Below are 20,602 nucleotides of genomic sequence, written 5' to 3'. Positions count from 1 at the left end.
ATAAAACTTGTGGTTCTATTCATACAAGGACCTCTGGAGGAGCCACGAAAAGCAATAGAAGGTGTCTTGAGCTTTATATTGCTTCTAAGGTTTTTTAATGTCAATGAGCTTTTGTATCTTGGATATGAATGTCTGTGTACTTTTCGGTTTTCCAAATTTTATGCATAATTTTGATTATCTTTTTTACATGGTTGTCTTTAATGTATTTATATTTATAAGTATCAGGCAAGATATTGTGGACATAATGGGGTAGATCAAAGAAAATTGTTCTAATTTGTTCCATTTTGTCCTAAATTTTTTTCCCAATATCGGTATGTATATGTCGGTATAAAGATCAGTATGGACATCGGTATAAGCATCGGTAAAAACACCCATGCCCGATGCATATACCTACATTTTATTCAGAGGTACCATTGATATACTAGTCGATAAAGATACCGATGATAGGTGAATATACAAACGATCATGGTGATACCGATGTCGTGAAAAAAAATGTAAGTCTAAATCGCCTACATTTTATTCATAAGTACCATCGATATACTAGTCAATAAAGATACCTGAATATATAGACGATCATGTCCTGATGAACATACAAGTGGTGATACTGATGTCGTGAAAAAAAAAGTAGGTCTAAATCTTTGATATACATGACGGTATTAAACTAATCTCTTATACTGAGTACTCTCCTCTTCGGTGTTGCTAGCTCTAAGGTAGGTAGGCATGTGTCATCACCACACATAAAGCCTAAAAGCTCTTTGGCTACCAGTAGATTCCGAATCATGAAACTGATCCTCCTTTTAGGATAGCACACCAAATACATCTATAGCATTCAGAGCCATAGCTTGCCACCTTGGCTGTACAAGAACCCAGATGTCAAAATTCACACTTTAATACTTACACATAAACCAAGAAGCACATACGTGCACTGCCAGGTAACCCAATATTCTCTCTAGTGTTCAAAAACACTCAATGTGTGTACATATGCCTTAATCTTGACTTTGTAACACTACTATATGCTCCAAACAGAAAAGCCTTTAATTTTTCATACAATTTTGGCTTCAATTTGTGTTGACTTGCATCAATTTTAGAAAACCTCAAAAGTCGTATGCATTGATGGCCCCATTTGTACTAAATTGCAAGAATTTCAAAAAAGGCCCAGAAAATTTGTGAATTGTGACTCTTTAGTGTAGTACCTACAAGCTGAAAGCTTTAAAATCTAAAGATCAACAGAAATGCAGACCTGTAGACCATCGACATAACCCCTTGATGGTCGAGAAGAAGCGTCTCGTGCCGGCTTTGATGGTGGACAGAGAGTAGCTCGACGAGAGGTGGATATGCAGAGGCTTTGATGGTGGACAGAGAGTAGCTCGACGAGAGATGGATATAACGGCACAGTACAACAATGGTAAGCTGGTCATCCCAAAACAGAAGCAGACGAGACTGGCGAATTGAATGCTGCAGGAAAAATAATGGAGATCAGTGGGTAAGCTCTTGTATAGCAGGCTGCTCAGTCGAGAGAGGGTGCTGCTCAGCCCAATGCCTCTCCTCCCCCCTCCCTCAAGCTCAGTCGGCGAGCCTCAACGACTCTATCATGAGATCCGCCATTGAAAAAGGGAGGAGCTCTCGGCTAGGCTGGGTGGTGAAGGAGGGTTGGGCGGCGGTGCCGCTCGATGTCAGCTGCGCTTTCGGGTGTTGGCGAGCTGGTGAAGGGCAACTCACCGGCGGGGATGTTTCTAAGAATGGGAAAGTAGGCAACGAACAATCTCCTCAATTGTGGGAGGCGACGGGCAGTCTCCTACGAGGTATCCTAAAGAGCAAAAGCAGAAGCAAGCCAAGCTCCGAGACTGAGAGAATGTTAGGGTTTCATCTCACAACCACAGAGAGATGGAGCTAGACACAGCACACAAAATGTTGAGACGCATCTTAACAAATAAGATTATTCAAACCAAAATTTGACCGGTAATGTAGTTGAGGAGGACCATTGACTCTTGCCAAACTTGATGCCAGTAGAGACGGACCTCATACATATCCACGTGTCTATTGGTGCAAGCTTGCTCTTATGGGATACTTTTTGAGTTGTTTTCCATCTCCGAAAGCTTGAGATTGTGCTCAGTCAAGCTTGTAACTAGGGGAGAGGACTCCTGTCATCACCCTAGTTATGCCAACCTCCCACTTCAGAGGGCTGGAGAGGAAACTGCACGAGAAAACCCTTCGTTTTTATGGTTTTATGGTGAGGACCTGGCCCAAAAACATACTCTTTGTTTGTTTGATAGGTTGTAGGTCCACACTTCATTAAATATGAGCACCCGGTCACATTATAAGACGTTGGTCTATTCTAAGTTATTTAACACTTGTCCACAAGCACCTTCATTAAATAGAGGCGCCCAGGCACATTACAAGGAGTTGGTACATTTTAACTTATTTAACACTAGTCCACAAACACCTTCATCGAACCAAGACAGTATCCTAGGGGTCACTCTACCACAAGGCACAGTGCTCCGAGCTACGAGACGAACTCGGCCTGCTGGGCCATGACCACCACCAGGCCAAGATCCATGTGATCCTTACACATCCCCGACGCACGATGGAGACCTCTTCTTCTCAGCCTCTCTTCACTATTTCAAATCTTGTGGCCACCCTCTCCTGTCCAATGATGGATCTCCTCCATGGACCCCTCCCTGCCATAGATTTAGGATAGAGTGCATTATGATCATTCTTGTATACTTTATAGCATGCTCCCCTATTTGTAATGTGCATTTACCTAGCACTTAGCTTCAGTTACTAGGATTCAAGTTTTTGTTTCCGTTTTCCAAGATGATGATATTCCATGGACACTTGTAATCATCTTTTGTCTCACAATCAGTGCCCAATAGTGGGTGTAGACCTCTGTATCAAGATATGCTCTCACACACGCACTCCACACACACACACACATAAAAGCATATATTCACACAAAGTCCTTTGTACTGAGTTTTTGTCAAACCTCCAAAATGCAAGGTAGGCTCAGCAATAATGAAGCCTAGCACTAAAATTATATATATATTTTTGCACTTTTGTTTGAAACTTTTTTTTGTCATTTTAAAAAAAATATGAAACTTCTGAAACGTTTCTAAAACTCGTTTCAAATCAAGCGTTTCTAAAACTCCTAGTAACTATGATACCTACTCATTATATACCTATCCTTGTGTAAAAATTTTAGCCCTGAGATAACATTATATCCTACAAGGCACCTATGATAGACCACTCTAAAAAATGACTAAGAGTGTTGATCCAATGTGTGTATGGTGGTAGTAGTTCATCACTAGAGAGGAAGTGTTGAAAATACCAAGTGATGTTGGGTAAATGTTAGGTGCAAAGGGAAGTGCTATGCGACCCTCAAATGAAGTAAGAATTGTACTAGTCATAGAAGTAAGATTCAAAGGCTCAAAGGAGCTCCAAATGTGAATTATTATGTGGAATGTCCACAACCCAAAGGGTGACCAAAAGAAGGCGCCTAGAAAAAGATGAGGAAAGGCCCAAGTAGGTGCTCACTTCAAGGGAAGTGGTCCTCAAATCTAGGCAAGATTACGGAATAGCTTAATCAAGCTTATGCGTCACAGTTATTGGCTAATAGAGATGTACTTAAGCCTATATAAAGGTCCTCTACCTAATAAAATGCCATATGATCTTTTTGCTAAATCTCTTGCTTGTCATTATTCCATAGTTTTTTCATCAACCCTAATCACTTTCTTACATATGTCAAAACATTGATGCTAATCCATTTCTACACATCCTAACCCTCTCTAAGAATGAAATTCAACATTCATACCACTTAGAAAATAGCTTGGAATGCTTTATGCCTTCATCTCCAAATCCATTACAAAAAGAAATGGTATGGACTTCCCCACATCAAAATGGAACGAAGCCAATGTTGCAAGTGGAGATTATCATTCTTTTGTCATTTCCTTACTACATGATAAAGACAAGGGAAGCCATCCCATGTGATTGTTCTAATAATAACAAATCTGAGCTCACTATGATCTTCTTGGACTAAGGATCATAGATTCGATATTCCATTAAATCCATGCTATAATCCAAGAAGATACATTTGTGTCTTTTAGCATCTCATTTGATATTCTCAGAAGATGGAACATTTTCATAACATTCACACCCAATGATATTTGAGTGTGCACCATAAGATAATCTACCCAAGTTTTTGGTGGCAAAGGCATTTGGTTTAATAAATTTGGCTAAATATACATTTAATTGGTTTTGTAGGGTTTCTCTATGGACTTCACAACTCCCATCAGTATGGATGCACATACTTGTCTACTTTGAGTACTTTTAGAAAGTTGTAATTTACATTTCTAAAGTGTTACTTTGAATGGGAACCAAGGAGAGTAATTTCAATGCTTGGTAGGATTCCTTGGTTCTATAGGTTTGGTCTATGTGGCAATAGACTCAAAGGTGTCATCTTTCTCTCTGCAATGGAAGAGACCTTCTATTGTTACTTCTTTAAGATAGAAGGAGAAACTTTAAGACTACCTTCTTCTTGGAGTTACCTTTGGGATAAGCTTCCTATAAATTTTTGTTATCTCAAGACCTTCTCAACAATTTATTATAGTGTATGGCCAAGAACCAAGGAACACCCTCTATGTAGCATTGTGGTGCTCTTCTAAAAGATTTATCTTTTGTCTAAATAGTAAGTTTATATCTAGTCTATCGAAAAAAGTGGTTCTAAGCCTACCCAACCTCCATCCACAAAAAAGTGAAGCTTTGTAGCCATGGGCACGAGATTGAAAGAATCTAATCTACCATGACATCACAAACCTTACTAAAAAGTAATAGACTAAGAAAATGAATTACTTTATACATGCTTAAAATGATTTGAGTGTATGATAAAACAAAGACCTAAGGCATAACGCAAGTACCTCAATGATCACGTTCATTTGGTCTGTCCAATTCCAGCATACAAAAATCCAAAGAATCAATTTTCTCTGCCATCCCTTGAATTCTTGGTTTTCCATTTTACGATCTTGAGAAAGAATATTCCAAGATAGTCGATGATAATTTAAGAACCGTTTCCACTCCCGTGGAAGCTTGCGATCTCCCATTGTTGATTCACATAGTTTTAAAAGTAATTCTCTTTCCATGGGACTATAGCTTGCTAAAAGAAAATGAAAGCCTCGATTGATAGCTATACCTAGACATCAAAAACCAATTAAGTTTGTTAGAATAAACTATAAAAGTGAATAAGTCTTGGAAAATGATAAAGAATTTCCAAGTTCTTTGAGCAATAAATATTCAAATAATACAATAAGTATACATCTTTTTCTAAAAAATAACGTCTACAAACACTACTAGGAAAAGGAACACAAAGGTTAGTCAAAAGCTATCCTTTTGACCTAATTATTGAGTTCTTTGCTTCCTACCATTCTAGACTCACCAAATTTCAAAGGACAGCCACTTACCATTTGCAGTGTCCTTTTTATGATAAGAAATGGTATACACTTAATAAATGCAGTACCATTCCTTGTCATAAAAAGAAGGGCATTTCAAAAGACAATCACTTCGTCATTTAGAGTGTCTTCTTTTAATGATAAGAAATGGTATACACTTAATACATGTAATACCGTTCCTTGTCATAAAAAGAAGGACACTCCAAATGGTGAAGTGGTTGTTCTTTGAAATATAGTGAGTCCAAATGAACAATGTAATCACAATTTTTTTATTTTTAAGAAATTCCATTAGATTAAGTTTCTAAAAGTAGGTGCTATTTGTAAAAATTGATAAGAAATACACAAGTGAAGCAATTTATAACTTAGTAAAAAAGGGACCCTCCTTTATATTATACATCTAACACAATCATTCACATTAGCAAATAATAATAATGTTAAACAAAAAAGATTCCCAATAAAAAAATCAAACATCTCATAAAAGGATTATTTTTTAAGAAATCTATTTGATGTGGGATTTCTAAAATTTTAAGTGAGTTTGTTTATATAATCATCTAGTCACAAGCGCAAACACTCATTTTTCTATTAAACATAAGTAAAAGAACATTATGAATCTATAAGTAGAGTTGCATGTGAAAGTAACATGCATATGCATCATTACATTTTTTGGAATAACTTAAACTACTTTCTCTAGCTTGAGTGTACATATATGTTAGTACTATGCCACAAAGTAAAAACAATCATAAGTAAAGGTGTAATATTTAGTGCATGTACTTCTCAAATTTCACTTTGACGATATTTGTTAACTCGTCTTTTCTAGCAAAACTCTCTACCCACCAATTAAATCATCAATCTTCTCTTTAATATAACTACTAAAAACTTGTCTTCCTCTTTCTGTCTTCGTCTTTCTCTTCTTCCTCTAAGAAGAACAATAAATATAATGCTAATTAATAAAACATGAAAATCTATGGATAAAAAGTTGGTGGAAGTTTAAACACCATAAGAACAAGAAAGAACAAGACTTAAAGAAACATAAGAAAGTGTGTTAAAAACAAAAGAACAAAGCATGCAAAGAGAGGTAAAAACATCAACTATACTTTAAATTGATTAATGGGTGCCATTTTGGCACCAATGATAAAGAGAGAGAGAGAATTATCCCACATCCTTGAACATTCGTTGTTGGATGAATAGTGCTACGGACAATGTGATGTATTTTTGAAGGGTTCAACCTACTCTTAAACGAAAGAGCTTCAATATAATGAGTTCTTTCTAATATAGTATTGATTTTTCACTCATGAACAAGATTCCAACTTGTATTCTTTTTTTTAAAATATAACTTCGTTGTGAATTTTTTATGGTAGACTCCCAAACTCGCAAAACCCACATTTAAACAAAATTTACTTCATTGGGAATTTTTTTTATGGTAGACTCCCAAACTCGCAGAACCCACATTTAAACAAAATTTACTATTTTATAAAAACTATAACTCGTAATTTTTATTTCTCTTATCGATATTAAGTATGAAAGTGTTTTTATTGGAGAAACAATTTAAACATTCTTTACCATTCTTTAATTCTATTCAAACCTAGAAGTAGTTATTGTTATCAAGGATGCATTTTTTACTTCATCTATCAAGTATGGGACAATACTCATGATATTGCATGCTAGATGATCACATGATTTGATATTTCATGATAGATGGTCAGATCATTTAACTTTTATGAGTGAAGATCTTAGTATCATAGATATACTTTTTTATTACTAAATTGAAAGTTACAACACATAGATTTTGTAGCATAGATATATTAGGATTCAATGATTTGATTAAGTTTCTAAAATGTACTACTACTATGTCAACACTAGTGTCTCATAGATCTAACATCTATCTGAAGGTATTTAATCTACGAATTAGTAGGGAGTAATTTAAAATTTGATCATATCTTGCATGTAATTCACCAAAATTCGGCTAGTGATAAAGGCATGGACTTAAAGCACTCAACGGATTCTATTAGTGGCTTAAGTTTTTTCCATCCCTAAAAAACTCTCGTGGTACAAATAATTTTACAATATATAAGCTTGCAAATGGCCATTGTACTATTGTAGTGGTGTCCTTTCTTGGGTTTTAATAAGGGCATTTCTATTGTGATGAACCTACCCTTTGGTTGAGCTTTGACTATCCATTTCCATGCAAAATTAGAGATTTTCTACTCAACTTAATTAGACAAGAACTTGTTGGCAAATGAACTTTTGGTGAGCCTCTTACAACACCTTGGATGTTAATATAATAAAATATTAGAACAAGACACAATTTGTCATTTTTGAAGTAGTGTACCATGGGATGAAAAATAGCTCAACATTGAAAGACTTGGTGGAAACCTTGCTATACAATCTTAAAAGAGCAAAAACCAAGAACTTTTTAGCTTGACAATAAGTTTTTCAAAATTGTTACATAAGATGGATAAGCAAGTAGATTGAGAAATAACCTTATACGACAAAGCTTTCTTCACAATCACGAAAGAGGTGATAGGTCTACTGGAAAAAGAGAAAGAGGCAAAAACAAGATATTTTATTCATTCGAATGTTTGGGCACCTATTCAAAATTCTTCTCTAAGTAGCTAATACTACTTCATTATCTTCAATGGTGTTTTTTCTAGCTATACTAGGAAACTTTTTGATGATGAATAATATTATATGATCTCATGTTTTTTTTAAAATACTGGCTTGTTTGGAAACTTTTTGATGAGATAAAATATCTAGAAGTCTACCCCTTTTCGTAAATCTTGTAGCATATGCTAAATAATAAAGGAATCTACCACCTTCACGTTCCATGAGATGGACCTTTGGTTGGTTTGAGAGACACGAAAAAAGAAACTAATATGTATGGCACTTTCAAGTTTGAAAAGAAAGCTTTACATGGTACCCTATCGAGGGAGTAACTAACCCTTGTGAAGAGATCAAATGTGTATGACCATGCATACCAAGAAAGGTAAAGTCGTAATGATTAAGACACGCATATTTTTTAACATATACATACATCGTTTAGGTTTTAGACTATCTTGGAAGGTAGCATAGAGATATATACATAAGGTCTTAAGTTTTATTAAATTCCTTTAGATGTGTGTGTGTGTGTGTGTGTGTGTGTGTGTGAGAGAGAGAGAGAGAGAGAGAGAGAGAGAGAGAGATTTTTCACAAATGAGATAATCATCATTATGGATTGTAAAGATAATTAAAAGTGAAGTTTTACTCTCTTGAATTCCATCAACAATCTTTTGGTTAGTACACTCAATTGTGTTCTTCTTACCAAGCCTCTTCGTCACTAACCAAATCTATTCCTTTCATAACGATGGCTATGTGCTACATCACCTTAAAAGTATCAAATTCACTACTTGCTTCTCATTTGAGTATCCCTTGTAGTTTCAAGTGAATTATATTGGATAAGTAAGGCTTGCAACAATGACGAGTATAGAGTAGAGAGGTCAAATTGCTACCATAGCAATGCCCCAATACTCTGCCTGTATACTCGACAAGGCAAAGCCAGTTATTTCTTACCGCTTCAACTCACAGCAACACTCCCAAAAAAAAATGTAAAGCCACTGGTAGATCTCTGGGAGTGATTTAGACATGTGAAAAATGGAAAAACAAGCTACGTAAGAACAGTGATGATGTTGCACACCCCATTGTGCATGTTGGAAAAGTCCCATTGTCTATGCAAGATGGCAAAATAAAGAACTTCGCAGATGTACTTCATATTTCAAATATTGCGAAGAGATCACCTCATGACATCTTGGCACACGTCGTATGGCTTGGACATTTAATATGATAGATTATAAGGCTATTTCAGTGCCATTAGAGTAGAATACAAAGGCTTCTGGAGATATATGTGAGCTTTTGAAGAAGCCCCACAATGAACACTTATAGTGGCTAGCTCGATCTACATGACTATTACTAGGCTACACTTGAGCTATGATATTGGACTTTAGAGTCAGTTTATATAAGCCTCACGAGCCATACTTGGATGTGGTTAGACAGATTCTCAAGTACATAAAGTCCATAGTTGATTATAGACTTTTCTATGAGGTTGGCACAAAGATACAGCTATATGGATACACAGATGGTGATTGGGTTGGTAGTGTCGCAGACACATGACTCATCATGTGGTTAGAGACACCAAATCCACATACTAAATAACTCACTTATACATCACCATGTTTACTTGATGATGCGTAGTTGCCTTGCTATAACTTTCCACTTTGATATCATTCTACTTTTTATAACAGCCTTTTACTATGTGACCTGGTTTGCCACAGTAATAGCACTATATGCTATTTGCATTTTGATTTCTTTGCCAACCACCTTGGCCTTCTTTGCTCCCCTACCTCTTCCACTTATTCATAAATTAGACTTGTCTTCTTACTAGTGCCTACCATTTCTATTTCCAAAATAGCTCGAACATCGGCCTCTAGATAATGATTTGCCTCTACCTCTACATCTATCTAGGTAAAAGGCTTGCTCATGAGAATTTCCAAAGGATTAACCTCTCCCAATATTCATCTTCTCATGGATGAGAAGAGTAATCAGTTCCTGAAATTTAGGAAAGTTCTCTCGAACTCCAATGGAGGTCTAAAACTGACGGTATTCCTTGCTAAGACTAATCAAGGTCACCAATACCATATCATCGTCATCTACTAGTACTCCAAGAGAAAGAAGGACTCCTAAAAGCGTCTTAATCTTCACTCAGTAATCATTAAACTCAGTTTCCTTCTGGTTGTATTACGCAACTCCAACTTTAGCTGCATCTTCCAAGCTTGAGTATTTATGTTGTACATCATCACCAACGTGTCCCAATCCTCCTTAGGTGTTTATGCATCCTGTATAAGCACAATCATAGTCTGTCATACTATCATGCAACTAGTACACCTTTCTCACTCTTTCATGTCTTGCTTTGAATGCATATGGGGTGGGTTTTCTTTCAACCATATATGGCTCCTTTTGATCGCATGTGATGAACTCCCAATATTCTTTCCCTACAAGAAAATTGGTCATCCTGAACTTCTATGCTTGGAAGCTTTTCTTATCCTCGCTCACAATGTGGGACAAATTGTCACATGATTACCTATAACTTATCAAATAGTGCTTTGAAAAAACTTATGCTCTTGCAGCAAACCTGCAATCTCTAGCATAGAAATACATCTTGTCATCCACCCCACTGGCAACATATCAACCATAATCTCACCAACCATGCTAGTGGCACAGGTGTGAAAGCTATCACCCAGGCGGGTCATCAATGTCCGCAATACCTATTCAGCTTGATATATCAACATGAGACTCGTGCTTCATCATGACACTGAAACATGGTCTCGAGGACCACCAAGCAACCCTTCGAGAGATGTAGAATCAGATGTGAAGAATAATGGATCGCATGACTAAAAGAGCAAGCATGGTCATTGCTTGAGAATTCCACCATCTTTGATCTTCAATGGTCCACGCTACGGTGTTGAAATGCATGACACCACTTGTGCCACAATTAGTGTCCCTCTTGGTTTTGTCGGGAAGGTACCAAGTGTTGATATGCTACAGGCCGAGATTGTTGCCCCGAAACAATATCCCATAGCTACATGGCCTTCTGTAGACTCTTTATAATTAATCTCCATAGTGCTTAGTGGGGCCCATCAAGCCGATCTTCAAATGTCATGAATCCACCAAACCCACACTCATAGTATGGGATTTTCTAAAGCTGGATAGGATGCTAGGAATAGAAATCCCTCCATGGACGTGAGCTCTTGGGAGTGGAAGAGAAGAGAGGTACGTAAGTGTGCACACAAGGCATCGGAATATGATGGGATGTGAGGTACGATTGCCAAAGCATTCCAAAAACAAGATATATACCTGAGTGAGAAGAAAAAAGCTTCGAGATATGTGCACAAAAATAGAAGTGCCTAGGGTTTGCACAAATACAAGAGTGCATATGGATGCTTCCACTACACTAATTCACCCCTTATAAACAAGAATCTACAAATCATAGAACAAAAACTTCGATTTAACACAAATGTATCCAAAAAAGCCTCAAAATATATCTCTTTGAATGTAACAAACTATGTTATTAGTCTAGTTGAAAAAGCCTCTAATCCCTACTCCAAGAAGTGTCCACTTGGTGACTATCACAAAGACGAAGCTATGCAACGTACTAGAACCATGTGTACTGGATGACTGTCTGGGCCATGATGGTGATCTCATAGCTGAGGCGGAGCAGCTGACTAGCTGTGAGTGGTGTGTTGTCCATAAGCTCCACCCAAAATGGCAATGAAAATGGATAACAGGCAACAGTGGACTCCGAGAGCCATCTCTGACTGCAATAGTTAGCTCTAAGTCGACAACAATAGCGACAACTAGATTTGAGAAGATAGTTGGACTACGTTTAGGCAAAGGCAATAGCTCTCATACCAGTATTGGTCCCAGTTGAGAGGACAATTGCACGACTGATGGGAGAGACAATAATGTTAATGCACAAGATAATCAACACATTAAACATGGGTTTCATTGGGAATTAAGGATAAGAACATATGCATCCTAGAAAAACATATCTTTATGATGTTTGATCTTTTTTATCAGAGAGGCTTCCGTTTACAATTTGCACTCATATGCCACCACCACACATGCCACATGTCAAGGTATGATGCCAAGAGGTGTCACCTTTGCACATCATTGCTTACATAATATCCTTCTAAGAGATGGTTCCCAAACACAAAAAAAAACCCACACTAGCAACTATTCACACTCTAGAACTGCTTTATTTAAAGCTAGAATACCAGGTGAAATTTTACAAAACTAGCTAGACCCTATTTATTTCTATATTTACCATTATTAATATTTAATAGTACACACAAATAGAGAGAGAAAGAAAGAAAGTTATATTAACGTCTTCAAAAGGCCAAAATGACCTATGAGACCAAAAAGATTAAATCATATCCATGAGGTACATCATCTTGGGTACAAGGTGAAGGACGAGGATGGAGACGAAGAAGGTGGATGGGTGGGAGGAGAGAGAGAGAGAGAGAGAAAGAAAGAAAGAAAGAAAGATTTTATTAACGTCTTCCAAAAGACCGAACTCGGCCTATGAGACAAATCGGAGTACCTGTATGGGGTATCCTCTGTCATCCCAACAAAATGAAAAAGTACTGAATAAAAAAGCTGAATCTGGGTGTGCAGGGGATGGAGCTCTATTACTAGGAGAATGCAAAGCTATATGCATGGAGTATACAATCATGATATGCAACCTAGCTAGCTCCATCCTGTACCATACTGGGGGTATAAAATGGTATACATCAGTGAAGGGGGTGTCCACAGCTCCCTGAAGAACATGCCTGGGTGTGCTCTGAAGCGAGCCAGTCGCTCCGCACCCTCTCTGTGAAACTGAGCTCTGATCTCTGTCATCTCTCTCTGGTATAGGCGTGGTGTCCGAAAGCCAGGTGTCCTCTGTCTCCTGCGGGCTCTAAGTGTCTCTGCTCTCTGGAGAGTAATTCCCTGCCGTGTAGGGGCTGGGAGGGGTATGGATCTCTGAAAAAATGTAGTAATCTGTGTCTGTCGCCCCCCCTCTGGAGCTGTCTGAGCCTGTAATAATGTCTCTCTGTGGCGCTGTATGTCTAGAATGTATCTCCCCAGTATGCGCTGGTCTGCTGTCTCAAAGATCTAGCGTAGGGAATGTGGCTCTCTGAATAAAATGGGATATCTCTCTCTGATGGCTGTATATGCTCTACATCTGCATACATAATGCTCCTCACTCTCCACCTCCTCTCTGCACAATTTGCATACCCTCTCCTCTCGGGGGATCCGTGCTGCTCTGCCAGTCTCAATCTCCAATCGGTGTGATGAAACTCTGAGCTGACCAATAGCCACTCGGGAGCCGTGTGGTAAAAAGCCCTCCATGTATCTAGGCCTCTCTATAAATCCATCATCAGTGATACTCATGAAGTGATCTCTGTAGTATAGCATCTTCGGTGGAAGAGGCTGTGTAGGCGATATCCATGTCTCTCGTGTATAGAGCTGCCATAGATCCTGTCTCAATACTCTGTTCCTCTCACTATGAGAGAGACGGATATGTGGTGCATCCCTGTCATACTGGAATGGTGGTAGATGATCCATGTCTAGGCCATGCTGTGAGTACCAATGTGTGACCAGTTCGCTGCCTCTCTGCCCGCCTTTTCCCCAGTTCGCCACTTTGCTTGCCTTCGACAGTTCGGTGCCTCTCTGCCCTCTCTGCCCGCCTTTTCCCCAGTTCGCCACTTTGCTTGCCTTCGCCAGTTCGCTGCCTCTCTGCCCGCCTTTTCCCAAGTTCGCCACTTTGCTGTCACGCCCTTTTCCCACCTACCCTTGCTCAGGCCCCCAAGGCAGCAACATAACTCTCTCTCTCTCTCTCTCTCTCCTCCCTGCCTGTGGGAAGGACTGCAGAGTGATTTGGAGGAATGGCCCCGAGTCTCCAAGAGAAACTCGAGGCCCTAGAGATGGCAATGAAGGCATTAATCAAGGAGAACAAGAAGACATCCGATTCCAACCTCAATGAGGTGGAAAACAAACTACACAAGCACATCATAGCTCTCGAAGCACGGGTCACGAACCTCGAACAAGAGAACACGGCACTCAAGGAGGAGGTGAGTGCATTGAAAGTGGAAATGGTAGCCATCAAGACTGCTGAGAAGGAAGAAGGGGAGATCAATGACAACACTCTCACGGCCATCAAAGAAGAGATCTCCAAGGAGATCACAAAGGACATGGAGGGAAAGCTCGAAGCCAAGCAGTCAGGATGGGTCGAGGTGGTGAAGAAGAACATCCGTAAAGAAGTGAGGGAGGAGACTCAAAGGGAAGAAAACCAAATCATTCACACCACCATTGAGGAGGAGAAGATGAGGCATGCCCGCCGCCTCAACATTCGAGTCACAGGTATAGCCGAGACACCCGACTCCACTCCCGAGAAAGATGGACAGCTTCTATGCATGAAGCTCGGCTACAAGGAAGAGCACCCTCTCCCCTTCACCAAAGCATGGAGAGCCGGGAAAGACTCAACACGCAAGCGAGCCCTCATCCTACAGTTTGCAGGAGAGACGGAGAGGGTCACCTTCATGAGGAAGAGGGTCATACTACGGGGTTTAGAGGGAGCTCCTATTTTCTTGGATGATGATCTCACGAGGATGCAGCTTGAGCATAGGAGAGCTTGCATGCCACGAGTCTTACACGCGAGGAGAGAAGGCAAGAAGGCCTTCTATCGAGATGGTCGGGTCATCATTGATGGCCGGCCCATGGATTAGCGGTTTGGGGCCTATGGGACACAGACCAGGCCACTGATAAAGATACACATAGCAGTATGGAACTGTAATGGTTCACTATGGGTGCAGCCTGGACGACTGGAGCATGTTATGGTGGGGAGAGACATCATACTTCTGACAGAGACACATCAGAGCCCAGAGAGAGGGCTACCTCGAGTAGAGGGATTCCAGTGGGAGTCAGCATACAGGAGGACCACACGCCAGGGTACCTCGAGAGGGTCGGGGGGAGTAGCAGTCCTATTCAGACGGGAGCTACAGGGGAGACTGAGAGTGGTAGCACAGGATCCAGAGGCCAGATACATGTGGATCAGCTTACAGCTCTCACAGGACAGGGTTATATACATAGCTCTATGTTACTTTTCTCCATCAGGATCCTCCTACATCATTACAGAGGACATGCCACAGGAGGAGGAGATAAGAGCCTCGCCATACACTTGTCTGTCAGAGGAGATTATGCATTATTCTACACTAGGGGAAGTATTTCTTACGGGCGACTTCAATGCCCACACACAGAGTAGACAGTGTGAGGTGTATGACTATGACGACATGGAGATCCTCCACCCTGTGGATCCAGAGGAGATAGGGGCTAGTCGGGCATCAGAGGACACTGGACCAGACAGAGGGCATTATGGGGACCACTTACTAGAGTTGGGAGCCAGGCATCGTCTCGTTATTTATAACGGGATGCTACAGTGGCCGGGATCAGGAGGGCTGACATGCTTCCCACATGGGGGTCATACACGGACCGGAGGCACGGTGGTAGACTACATTATGGGGTCTTTGGAGGCATCACAGCTTGTCACCTCATTCTCCATTCCACCTCGTCCTATTGGGGCAGATCATACATACTTGGCATTTTCACTAGCCGGATCACCAGTATCACCAGCCCCCCATATACCGACGCCACACACTACCATCTACTTCACACATGACATGGCAGACATATACACTGGCAGAGTAGAGGATGGGCTCCTACTCATGGATCCCCTGGCATCTATGGATACCATTACAGCCCAGCTCGCATCACTCCTACACACGGCTGCATTACAGAGCTTCCCACATCGTGTACACTCAGGAGAGCCTGCGAGACCTGGGACTATGCCCCAGAACAGATGGTATGATGACGAGTGCAGAGCCCTATACTCACGACTCCGCATACAGAGAGCCTAGGGAGCCATCACAGAGCAGGAGTCGAGGAGAGAGATGAGGAGACTTACTCGTCGCAAAAGGCGGGCCTTTGCAGAGATACAGGAGCTAGAGATCTTTCATTTCTTCATGAGTAGAGATAGCCCTGTCTCATGGCGGCACTTCAGAGAGCCCCGGACCCCGACACCTATTGCAGACCCACAGACATGGCACACATATGCAGAGGGTCTATACCATCCCCCACAGCAGCCACCTATACCTCAGCCACAGGAGCCTCGACCTACCACAGCTAGCTTCTTTACCCACTCGATGGTACAGGAAGCTATCCGCCGCCTACAGCATGGACGGGCCGCCGACCATATGGGCTTGCAGGGTGAGCATCTCATATATGCAGTAGATTCTTTAGCTCCTTTTCTTGCACACCTGTTTAACAGGGCACTAGCAGAGGATTTGCCTGCGGAGTGGACGATGCATACCATTGTGCCGATTCACAAAACAGGGGATATGCTCGATCCGAGCAACTACAGGACGGTTATGGTTGGCCACGTGCTAGCCAAACTCTATGGTGCAGTGCTGGAGAGAGAGGGGGAGAGAGAGAGAGAGGGGGAGAGAGAGAGAGAGAGAGAGGGATGAGGACGAGGATGGAGACGAAGAAGGTGGGTGGGTGGGAGGGAGAGAGAGAGAGAGGGGGAGAGAGAGAGAGAGAGAGAGAGAGAGAGAGAGGGATGAGGACGAGGATGGAGACGAAGAAGGTGGGTGGGTGGGAGGAAGAGAGAATATTCACTTTCATGACTAAGAAGGTGGTGGATCGATGACAAGGAGAGAGGGTATTCACTTTCATGACTAGGAAGGAAAAAATAAAGAGAATGTGCACTAAAAACCCAAAGTGATTGGGGTTTTAATAGGATATGCCAATGGTGACATAATAGCCAGAACTCATTATTTAAAATATAAGCTAGGTACACCACTCAGACTAGACATGTGCACAGGGAGTTGCATTTGGAAGGAAGAAAAAGAAAAATAGTGAGATTTTTAAACAAAACAAATAGAGAAAAGAGGACCAAATTGATAGAGTCAAACTAAATTTGATGTGCATATTCACAATTTTGTTTGGTGTGCATTAATTTAACATCATTGACATGGCGTTCGATTATGAAGTTGGGACCTTCAGGTGGCATAAGAATCCATCCTACTATGGAATTTGGAGCCAGCTTTCTGGGAGCAATGGTACCACTACGTCACACTAAAGCACAGTGGATAGGTGAGGAGGCGTTGAGTTTGAGATATCTAGCAGTGGAATTCTTTTAGGTGCCATGCTTAGAAGCATATGTACAATGACAAAAAGGCGGTATTTATAAAGAATCTCGGAATAAGAAATAACAAGCATGCAAATACAGCATGAGCACCCACAACGTGATATCCACCCCTGCAATTATGTTGCTCCATGCCCAATAATATCAGGAGGCTTGTAAAAGCTGAATTTGTGCATATTCCATTCACATGCAATAAGGAAAAAGCCAAGAGTAGTTGTGGACAGCAGAACGCATAGAACACAATTGCCGGCTCGAATCACGGATGCAAAGATACCACCACCGCGTGATATCCATCCTATGCATGGAACGTGTAGAAGCTAGATTTGTGCCAAGAGGAACAAAACGGCACCCAAAACAAATCAAACAACCCGTGGAAGACCGCATGCAGCTAGTGTTCGACATGGAAGAGCGCAAATACAACTGCCAACTGGAATCATGCATATGCAAACATACCACTTGCGTCTACCAAATGATGTCCATCCCATGCATGGGATGGAATAGGATTTGTGCCAGAAGGTACGAAACAACCCGTGGAAGACCGCATGCAGCCAAAGTTCGACGTGGAAGAGCACAAACCAATCTAAGAGCCCGTGGAAAGGCATGTACAAGGCGAGAATGTACCAAAAAGCACCCAACACTAGTCGGAGAGGGGGGCTTGTACCAAGGTTCGAAATGGCACACAAAACCAATCGCACGGCCCGTAGAAGACCACATGCAGCCAATGTTCGACGTAGAAGGGCGGCATCATTTAATCTTAGGGTAAGCCTCCACCAATCGGAGATGGAGCACATGGAATGCCAAACACAATCTTGGACGTGAAAAGCCGCATCACTCAATCGCAAAGCGAGTCTCCACCACAGCAATTGCAGATGGGGGAACATGCTATCACAAACAGAGATGGAGCACATGGAATGCCAAAAGCAGCCTCGGACGTGGCTCGGTGGATAGCAATTGCAGATGGAGGAACATCCAACCACAGACGGAGATGGAGCACATGGAATGCCCTCAGACGTAGAAGACTTCTACTGCATGGAGTAAAACTCCACTAAAACTGACCGTTATGTTAAAGCAACCCAAAAAAAAAAAGATTTTAATTAATTAACGCAAGCCAAAAAAGCATTTCTAGTTGTAAAAGAAACTCGTCTGGAATAAGGCTCTAAAGAAAGCTGAAGAGAGAAGACCAAGTATAGGCTAATCAACAGAGGTTTTTGGGAGCAAGCTTACTCAAAGCTTAATCAACAGAGGTTTTTGGGAGCAAGCTTACTCAAAGGCTTTTCGAAGCAGCCAACACAGGAGATCAGCCCTGTAGGCAAACAACATCGACTGTGCAGCAAAAGGAAGGAGCGGAGCCCGTCAGGGAAAGGAGGCTGCAACAGAAGTGCGCATAGAGCCGTTGGTGGGTTCTAAGAGTTGTTAATCGAGATTAATTACACTTTAGGATTTGAAAACCTCAAAAAGATGATGAGAGAAATCAATTACCATCATTTGTTGTATCCTGGCCTTGAGAACTCGAACCTGGATCTTGAATTTGAATGCCCTGCAGACCTATTGGATCATACTCCTCATTCGCCTCTATCTTCTTCTTTGATTCTTTTTTAGTATCCTCATTTGTTGTATGGAGAGAGACGTTACTGGCTTGGACAAGAGGCGTGTCGCCGTGGCCTTCTCTTGCATCATCATCCGCCTCCTGAGAACTCGAACCTGTTGCTTGAATTTGAATGCCCTGCAGACCTGTTGCATCATCATCCGCCTCCTGAGAACTCGAACCTGGATCTTGAATTTGAATGCCCTGCAGACCTGTTGCATCATCATCCGCCTCCTCCTCTATCTTCTCCTCCTTTGATTCTTTCTTAGTATCCTCATTTGAGGCTTTTGCTTTCTCCTTGCTTGTGTTTCGACCAATCTGTCCTTCAAGGAAATTTTTAAGGTTTTTGTTACTTGGGTCTGGCATCTGAACGGGTAGCTGAATAATCTTCTGCAAGTATTTGTCAGCCAAGTCATAAGTGTACGAGCTTGTATCCTTCGCAAAGGCCTCTCTGCTCTTTTCAGCCATTAACTCCAGCACCTTGTCGCTAATATCTTTCAAACTCTCTTTGGTAATAGCACGTTCAACCATGCCCTTGTCAATACCAATAACAACATTTATGCCACAGGAACCCAAGATCTGACTGATTGCACGAAGCACCTGCACCCAAAAGAAAAAAGAAGCAGAGTCAGTAGGTTATCAGATGACAAGTATTATTTAAGAAGATTAAACCCATGGAAAAACCCATGACTAAGGCCCACTTTCCACGCAAGGAGAAATTTCCACTTGATTTCTACTTACAAAACATATAAGAGTGGCTGTGCACTCTTTTTGGAACGGTGGTTATGTTCACCACCAATTGCCAAAACTGGCCAGTGTCGAGAACTAGCCGTAAGTATAGTGCCAAATATCAAGAAGAGCTATTTTATGCACACAGAAAAATGGAGGAGGCAAGGGTATGTGACAACCTCTAAAACGGTCTTTTCATCACATCTGTCTAGATCATCCACAAAGACCACAATGCGCAGATTGTTCAAACGAGGATGTTGTTTCCTCATGCTAGTTCCCTCCATATTATATTTGTTTTTTATGAAGGATGACCCCATGAAGCCAAGAACCTTCCAGAGAAAATTTGCCTCTTTGCAAAGCTGATCGTGAAGAAAATTTATATCACGAATCACTTTTTGCTGGTACCCAAGCATGGATTTGTGATCAGGAGATTTGATGTATTTGAAGATTGTGTCTGTCACTGGCTGCACAACTGCCAAAAGAGTCTTGAAGAATACCCAGATGACACCAAAAACACCTACTGGCAGAGTCAAAAGCTTGTACTCTGTTCTGATTGGCGCTACCCTCCACAGCACTAGTATTCCACATGCAATAACAAAAGCAAGGAAGACTGGAAGAAGAAGCTTCACAAAGATATCAGTGGGCTGGCTTTCCCATGAGTATATCCAGCACATTCTTAGCCATTGAGGTGGAGTCATGGAATCCTCTAGCTCTTTGCTAATTTCCACGGCAAGCCCAGCAGATGCTTGAGTCTTATTGTCATATTGCCATGCATTATAATGCACGGTCAGCACAGCAGGTGTGTGCCCTGTTAGTTGTGTCCGTATGGCTTTGCTCTCACCATGTTCCCCAGGAAACAACCGTACCTGAATACAAGCACACAATTAAACATAAATACATGAACATGAGTAAAATGTTGATGTTCCAATCCAAAGAACTTCAATACTTCCACTCACCAACTTTGACTTTTTAACTGCCGATGCCAAACCTTTGAACACTTGGCGACACTGAGAGTATAACTTGAATAGAAATTTTTGATCAGTCAGTATGGCATTTCTCGTACCACGAAACTTCACC

At 41.1% G+C, this 20,602-nt stretch overlaps 1 protein-coding gene across 7 annotated transcripts in view; it reads right to left on the bottom strand.

Moving 5' to 3' along the window:
- The window catches only part of LOC147609780 (uncharacterized), a 107,755-nt gene that overhangs the window by 32,618 nt on the left and 54,535 nt on the right, over nucleotides 1-20,602 (bottom strand). For 4 of the 7 annotated variants that reach the window (XM_086786804.1, XM_086786809.1, XM_086786808.1 and 1 more), the window contains 4 exons: nucleotides 20,482-20,601; nucleotides 19,705-20,391; nucleotides 18,691-19,396; nucleotides 4,911-5,182 (listed from right to left, as the gene is read on the bottom strand). In XM_086786804.1, coding sequence (XP_086642930.1) covers nucleotides 4,911-5,182; nucleotides 18,691-19,396; nucleotides 19,705-20,391; nucleotides 20,482-20,601 — 1,785 coding nt within the window. Of the gene's footprint in view, nucleotides 1-498; nucleotides 855-1,240; nucleotides 1,456-4,910; nucleotides 5,183-18,690; nucleotides 19,397-19,704; nucleotides 20,392-20,481; nucleotide 20,602 lie in introns of those variants that run through there. The other 3 variants (XM_086786807.1, XM_086786810.1, XM_086786806.1) reach the window with 2 other exon arrangements.

Source organism: Cibotium barometz, chromosome 50, assembly GCF_041138505.1.
Source record: "Cibotium barometz isolate CiBa-2024 chromosome 50, ASM4113850v1, whole genome shotgun sequence".
NCBI classification, from domain to species: domain Eukaryota; kingdom Viridiplantae; phylum Streptophyta; class Polypodiopsida; order Cyatheales; family Cibotiaceae; genus Cibotium; species Cibotium barometz.
Note: the sequence above shows the minus strand (reverse complement) of the source record. Positions and strands in the feature narration are given on the sequence as shown.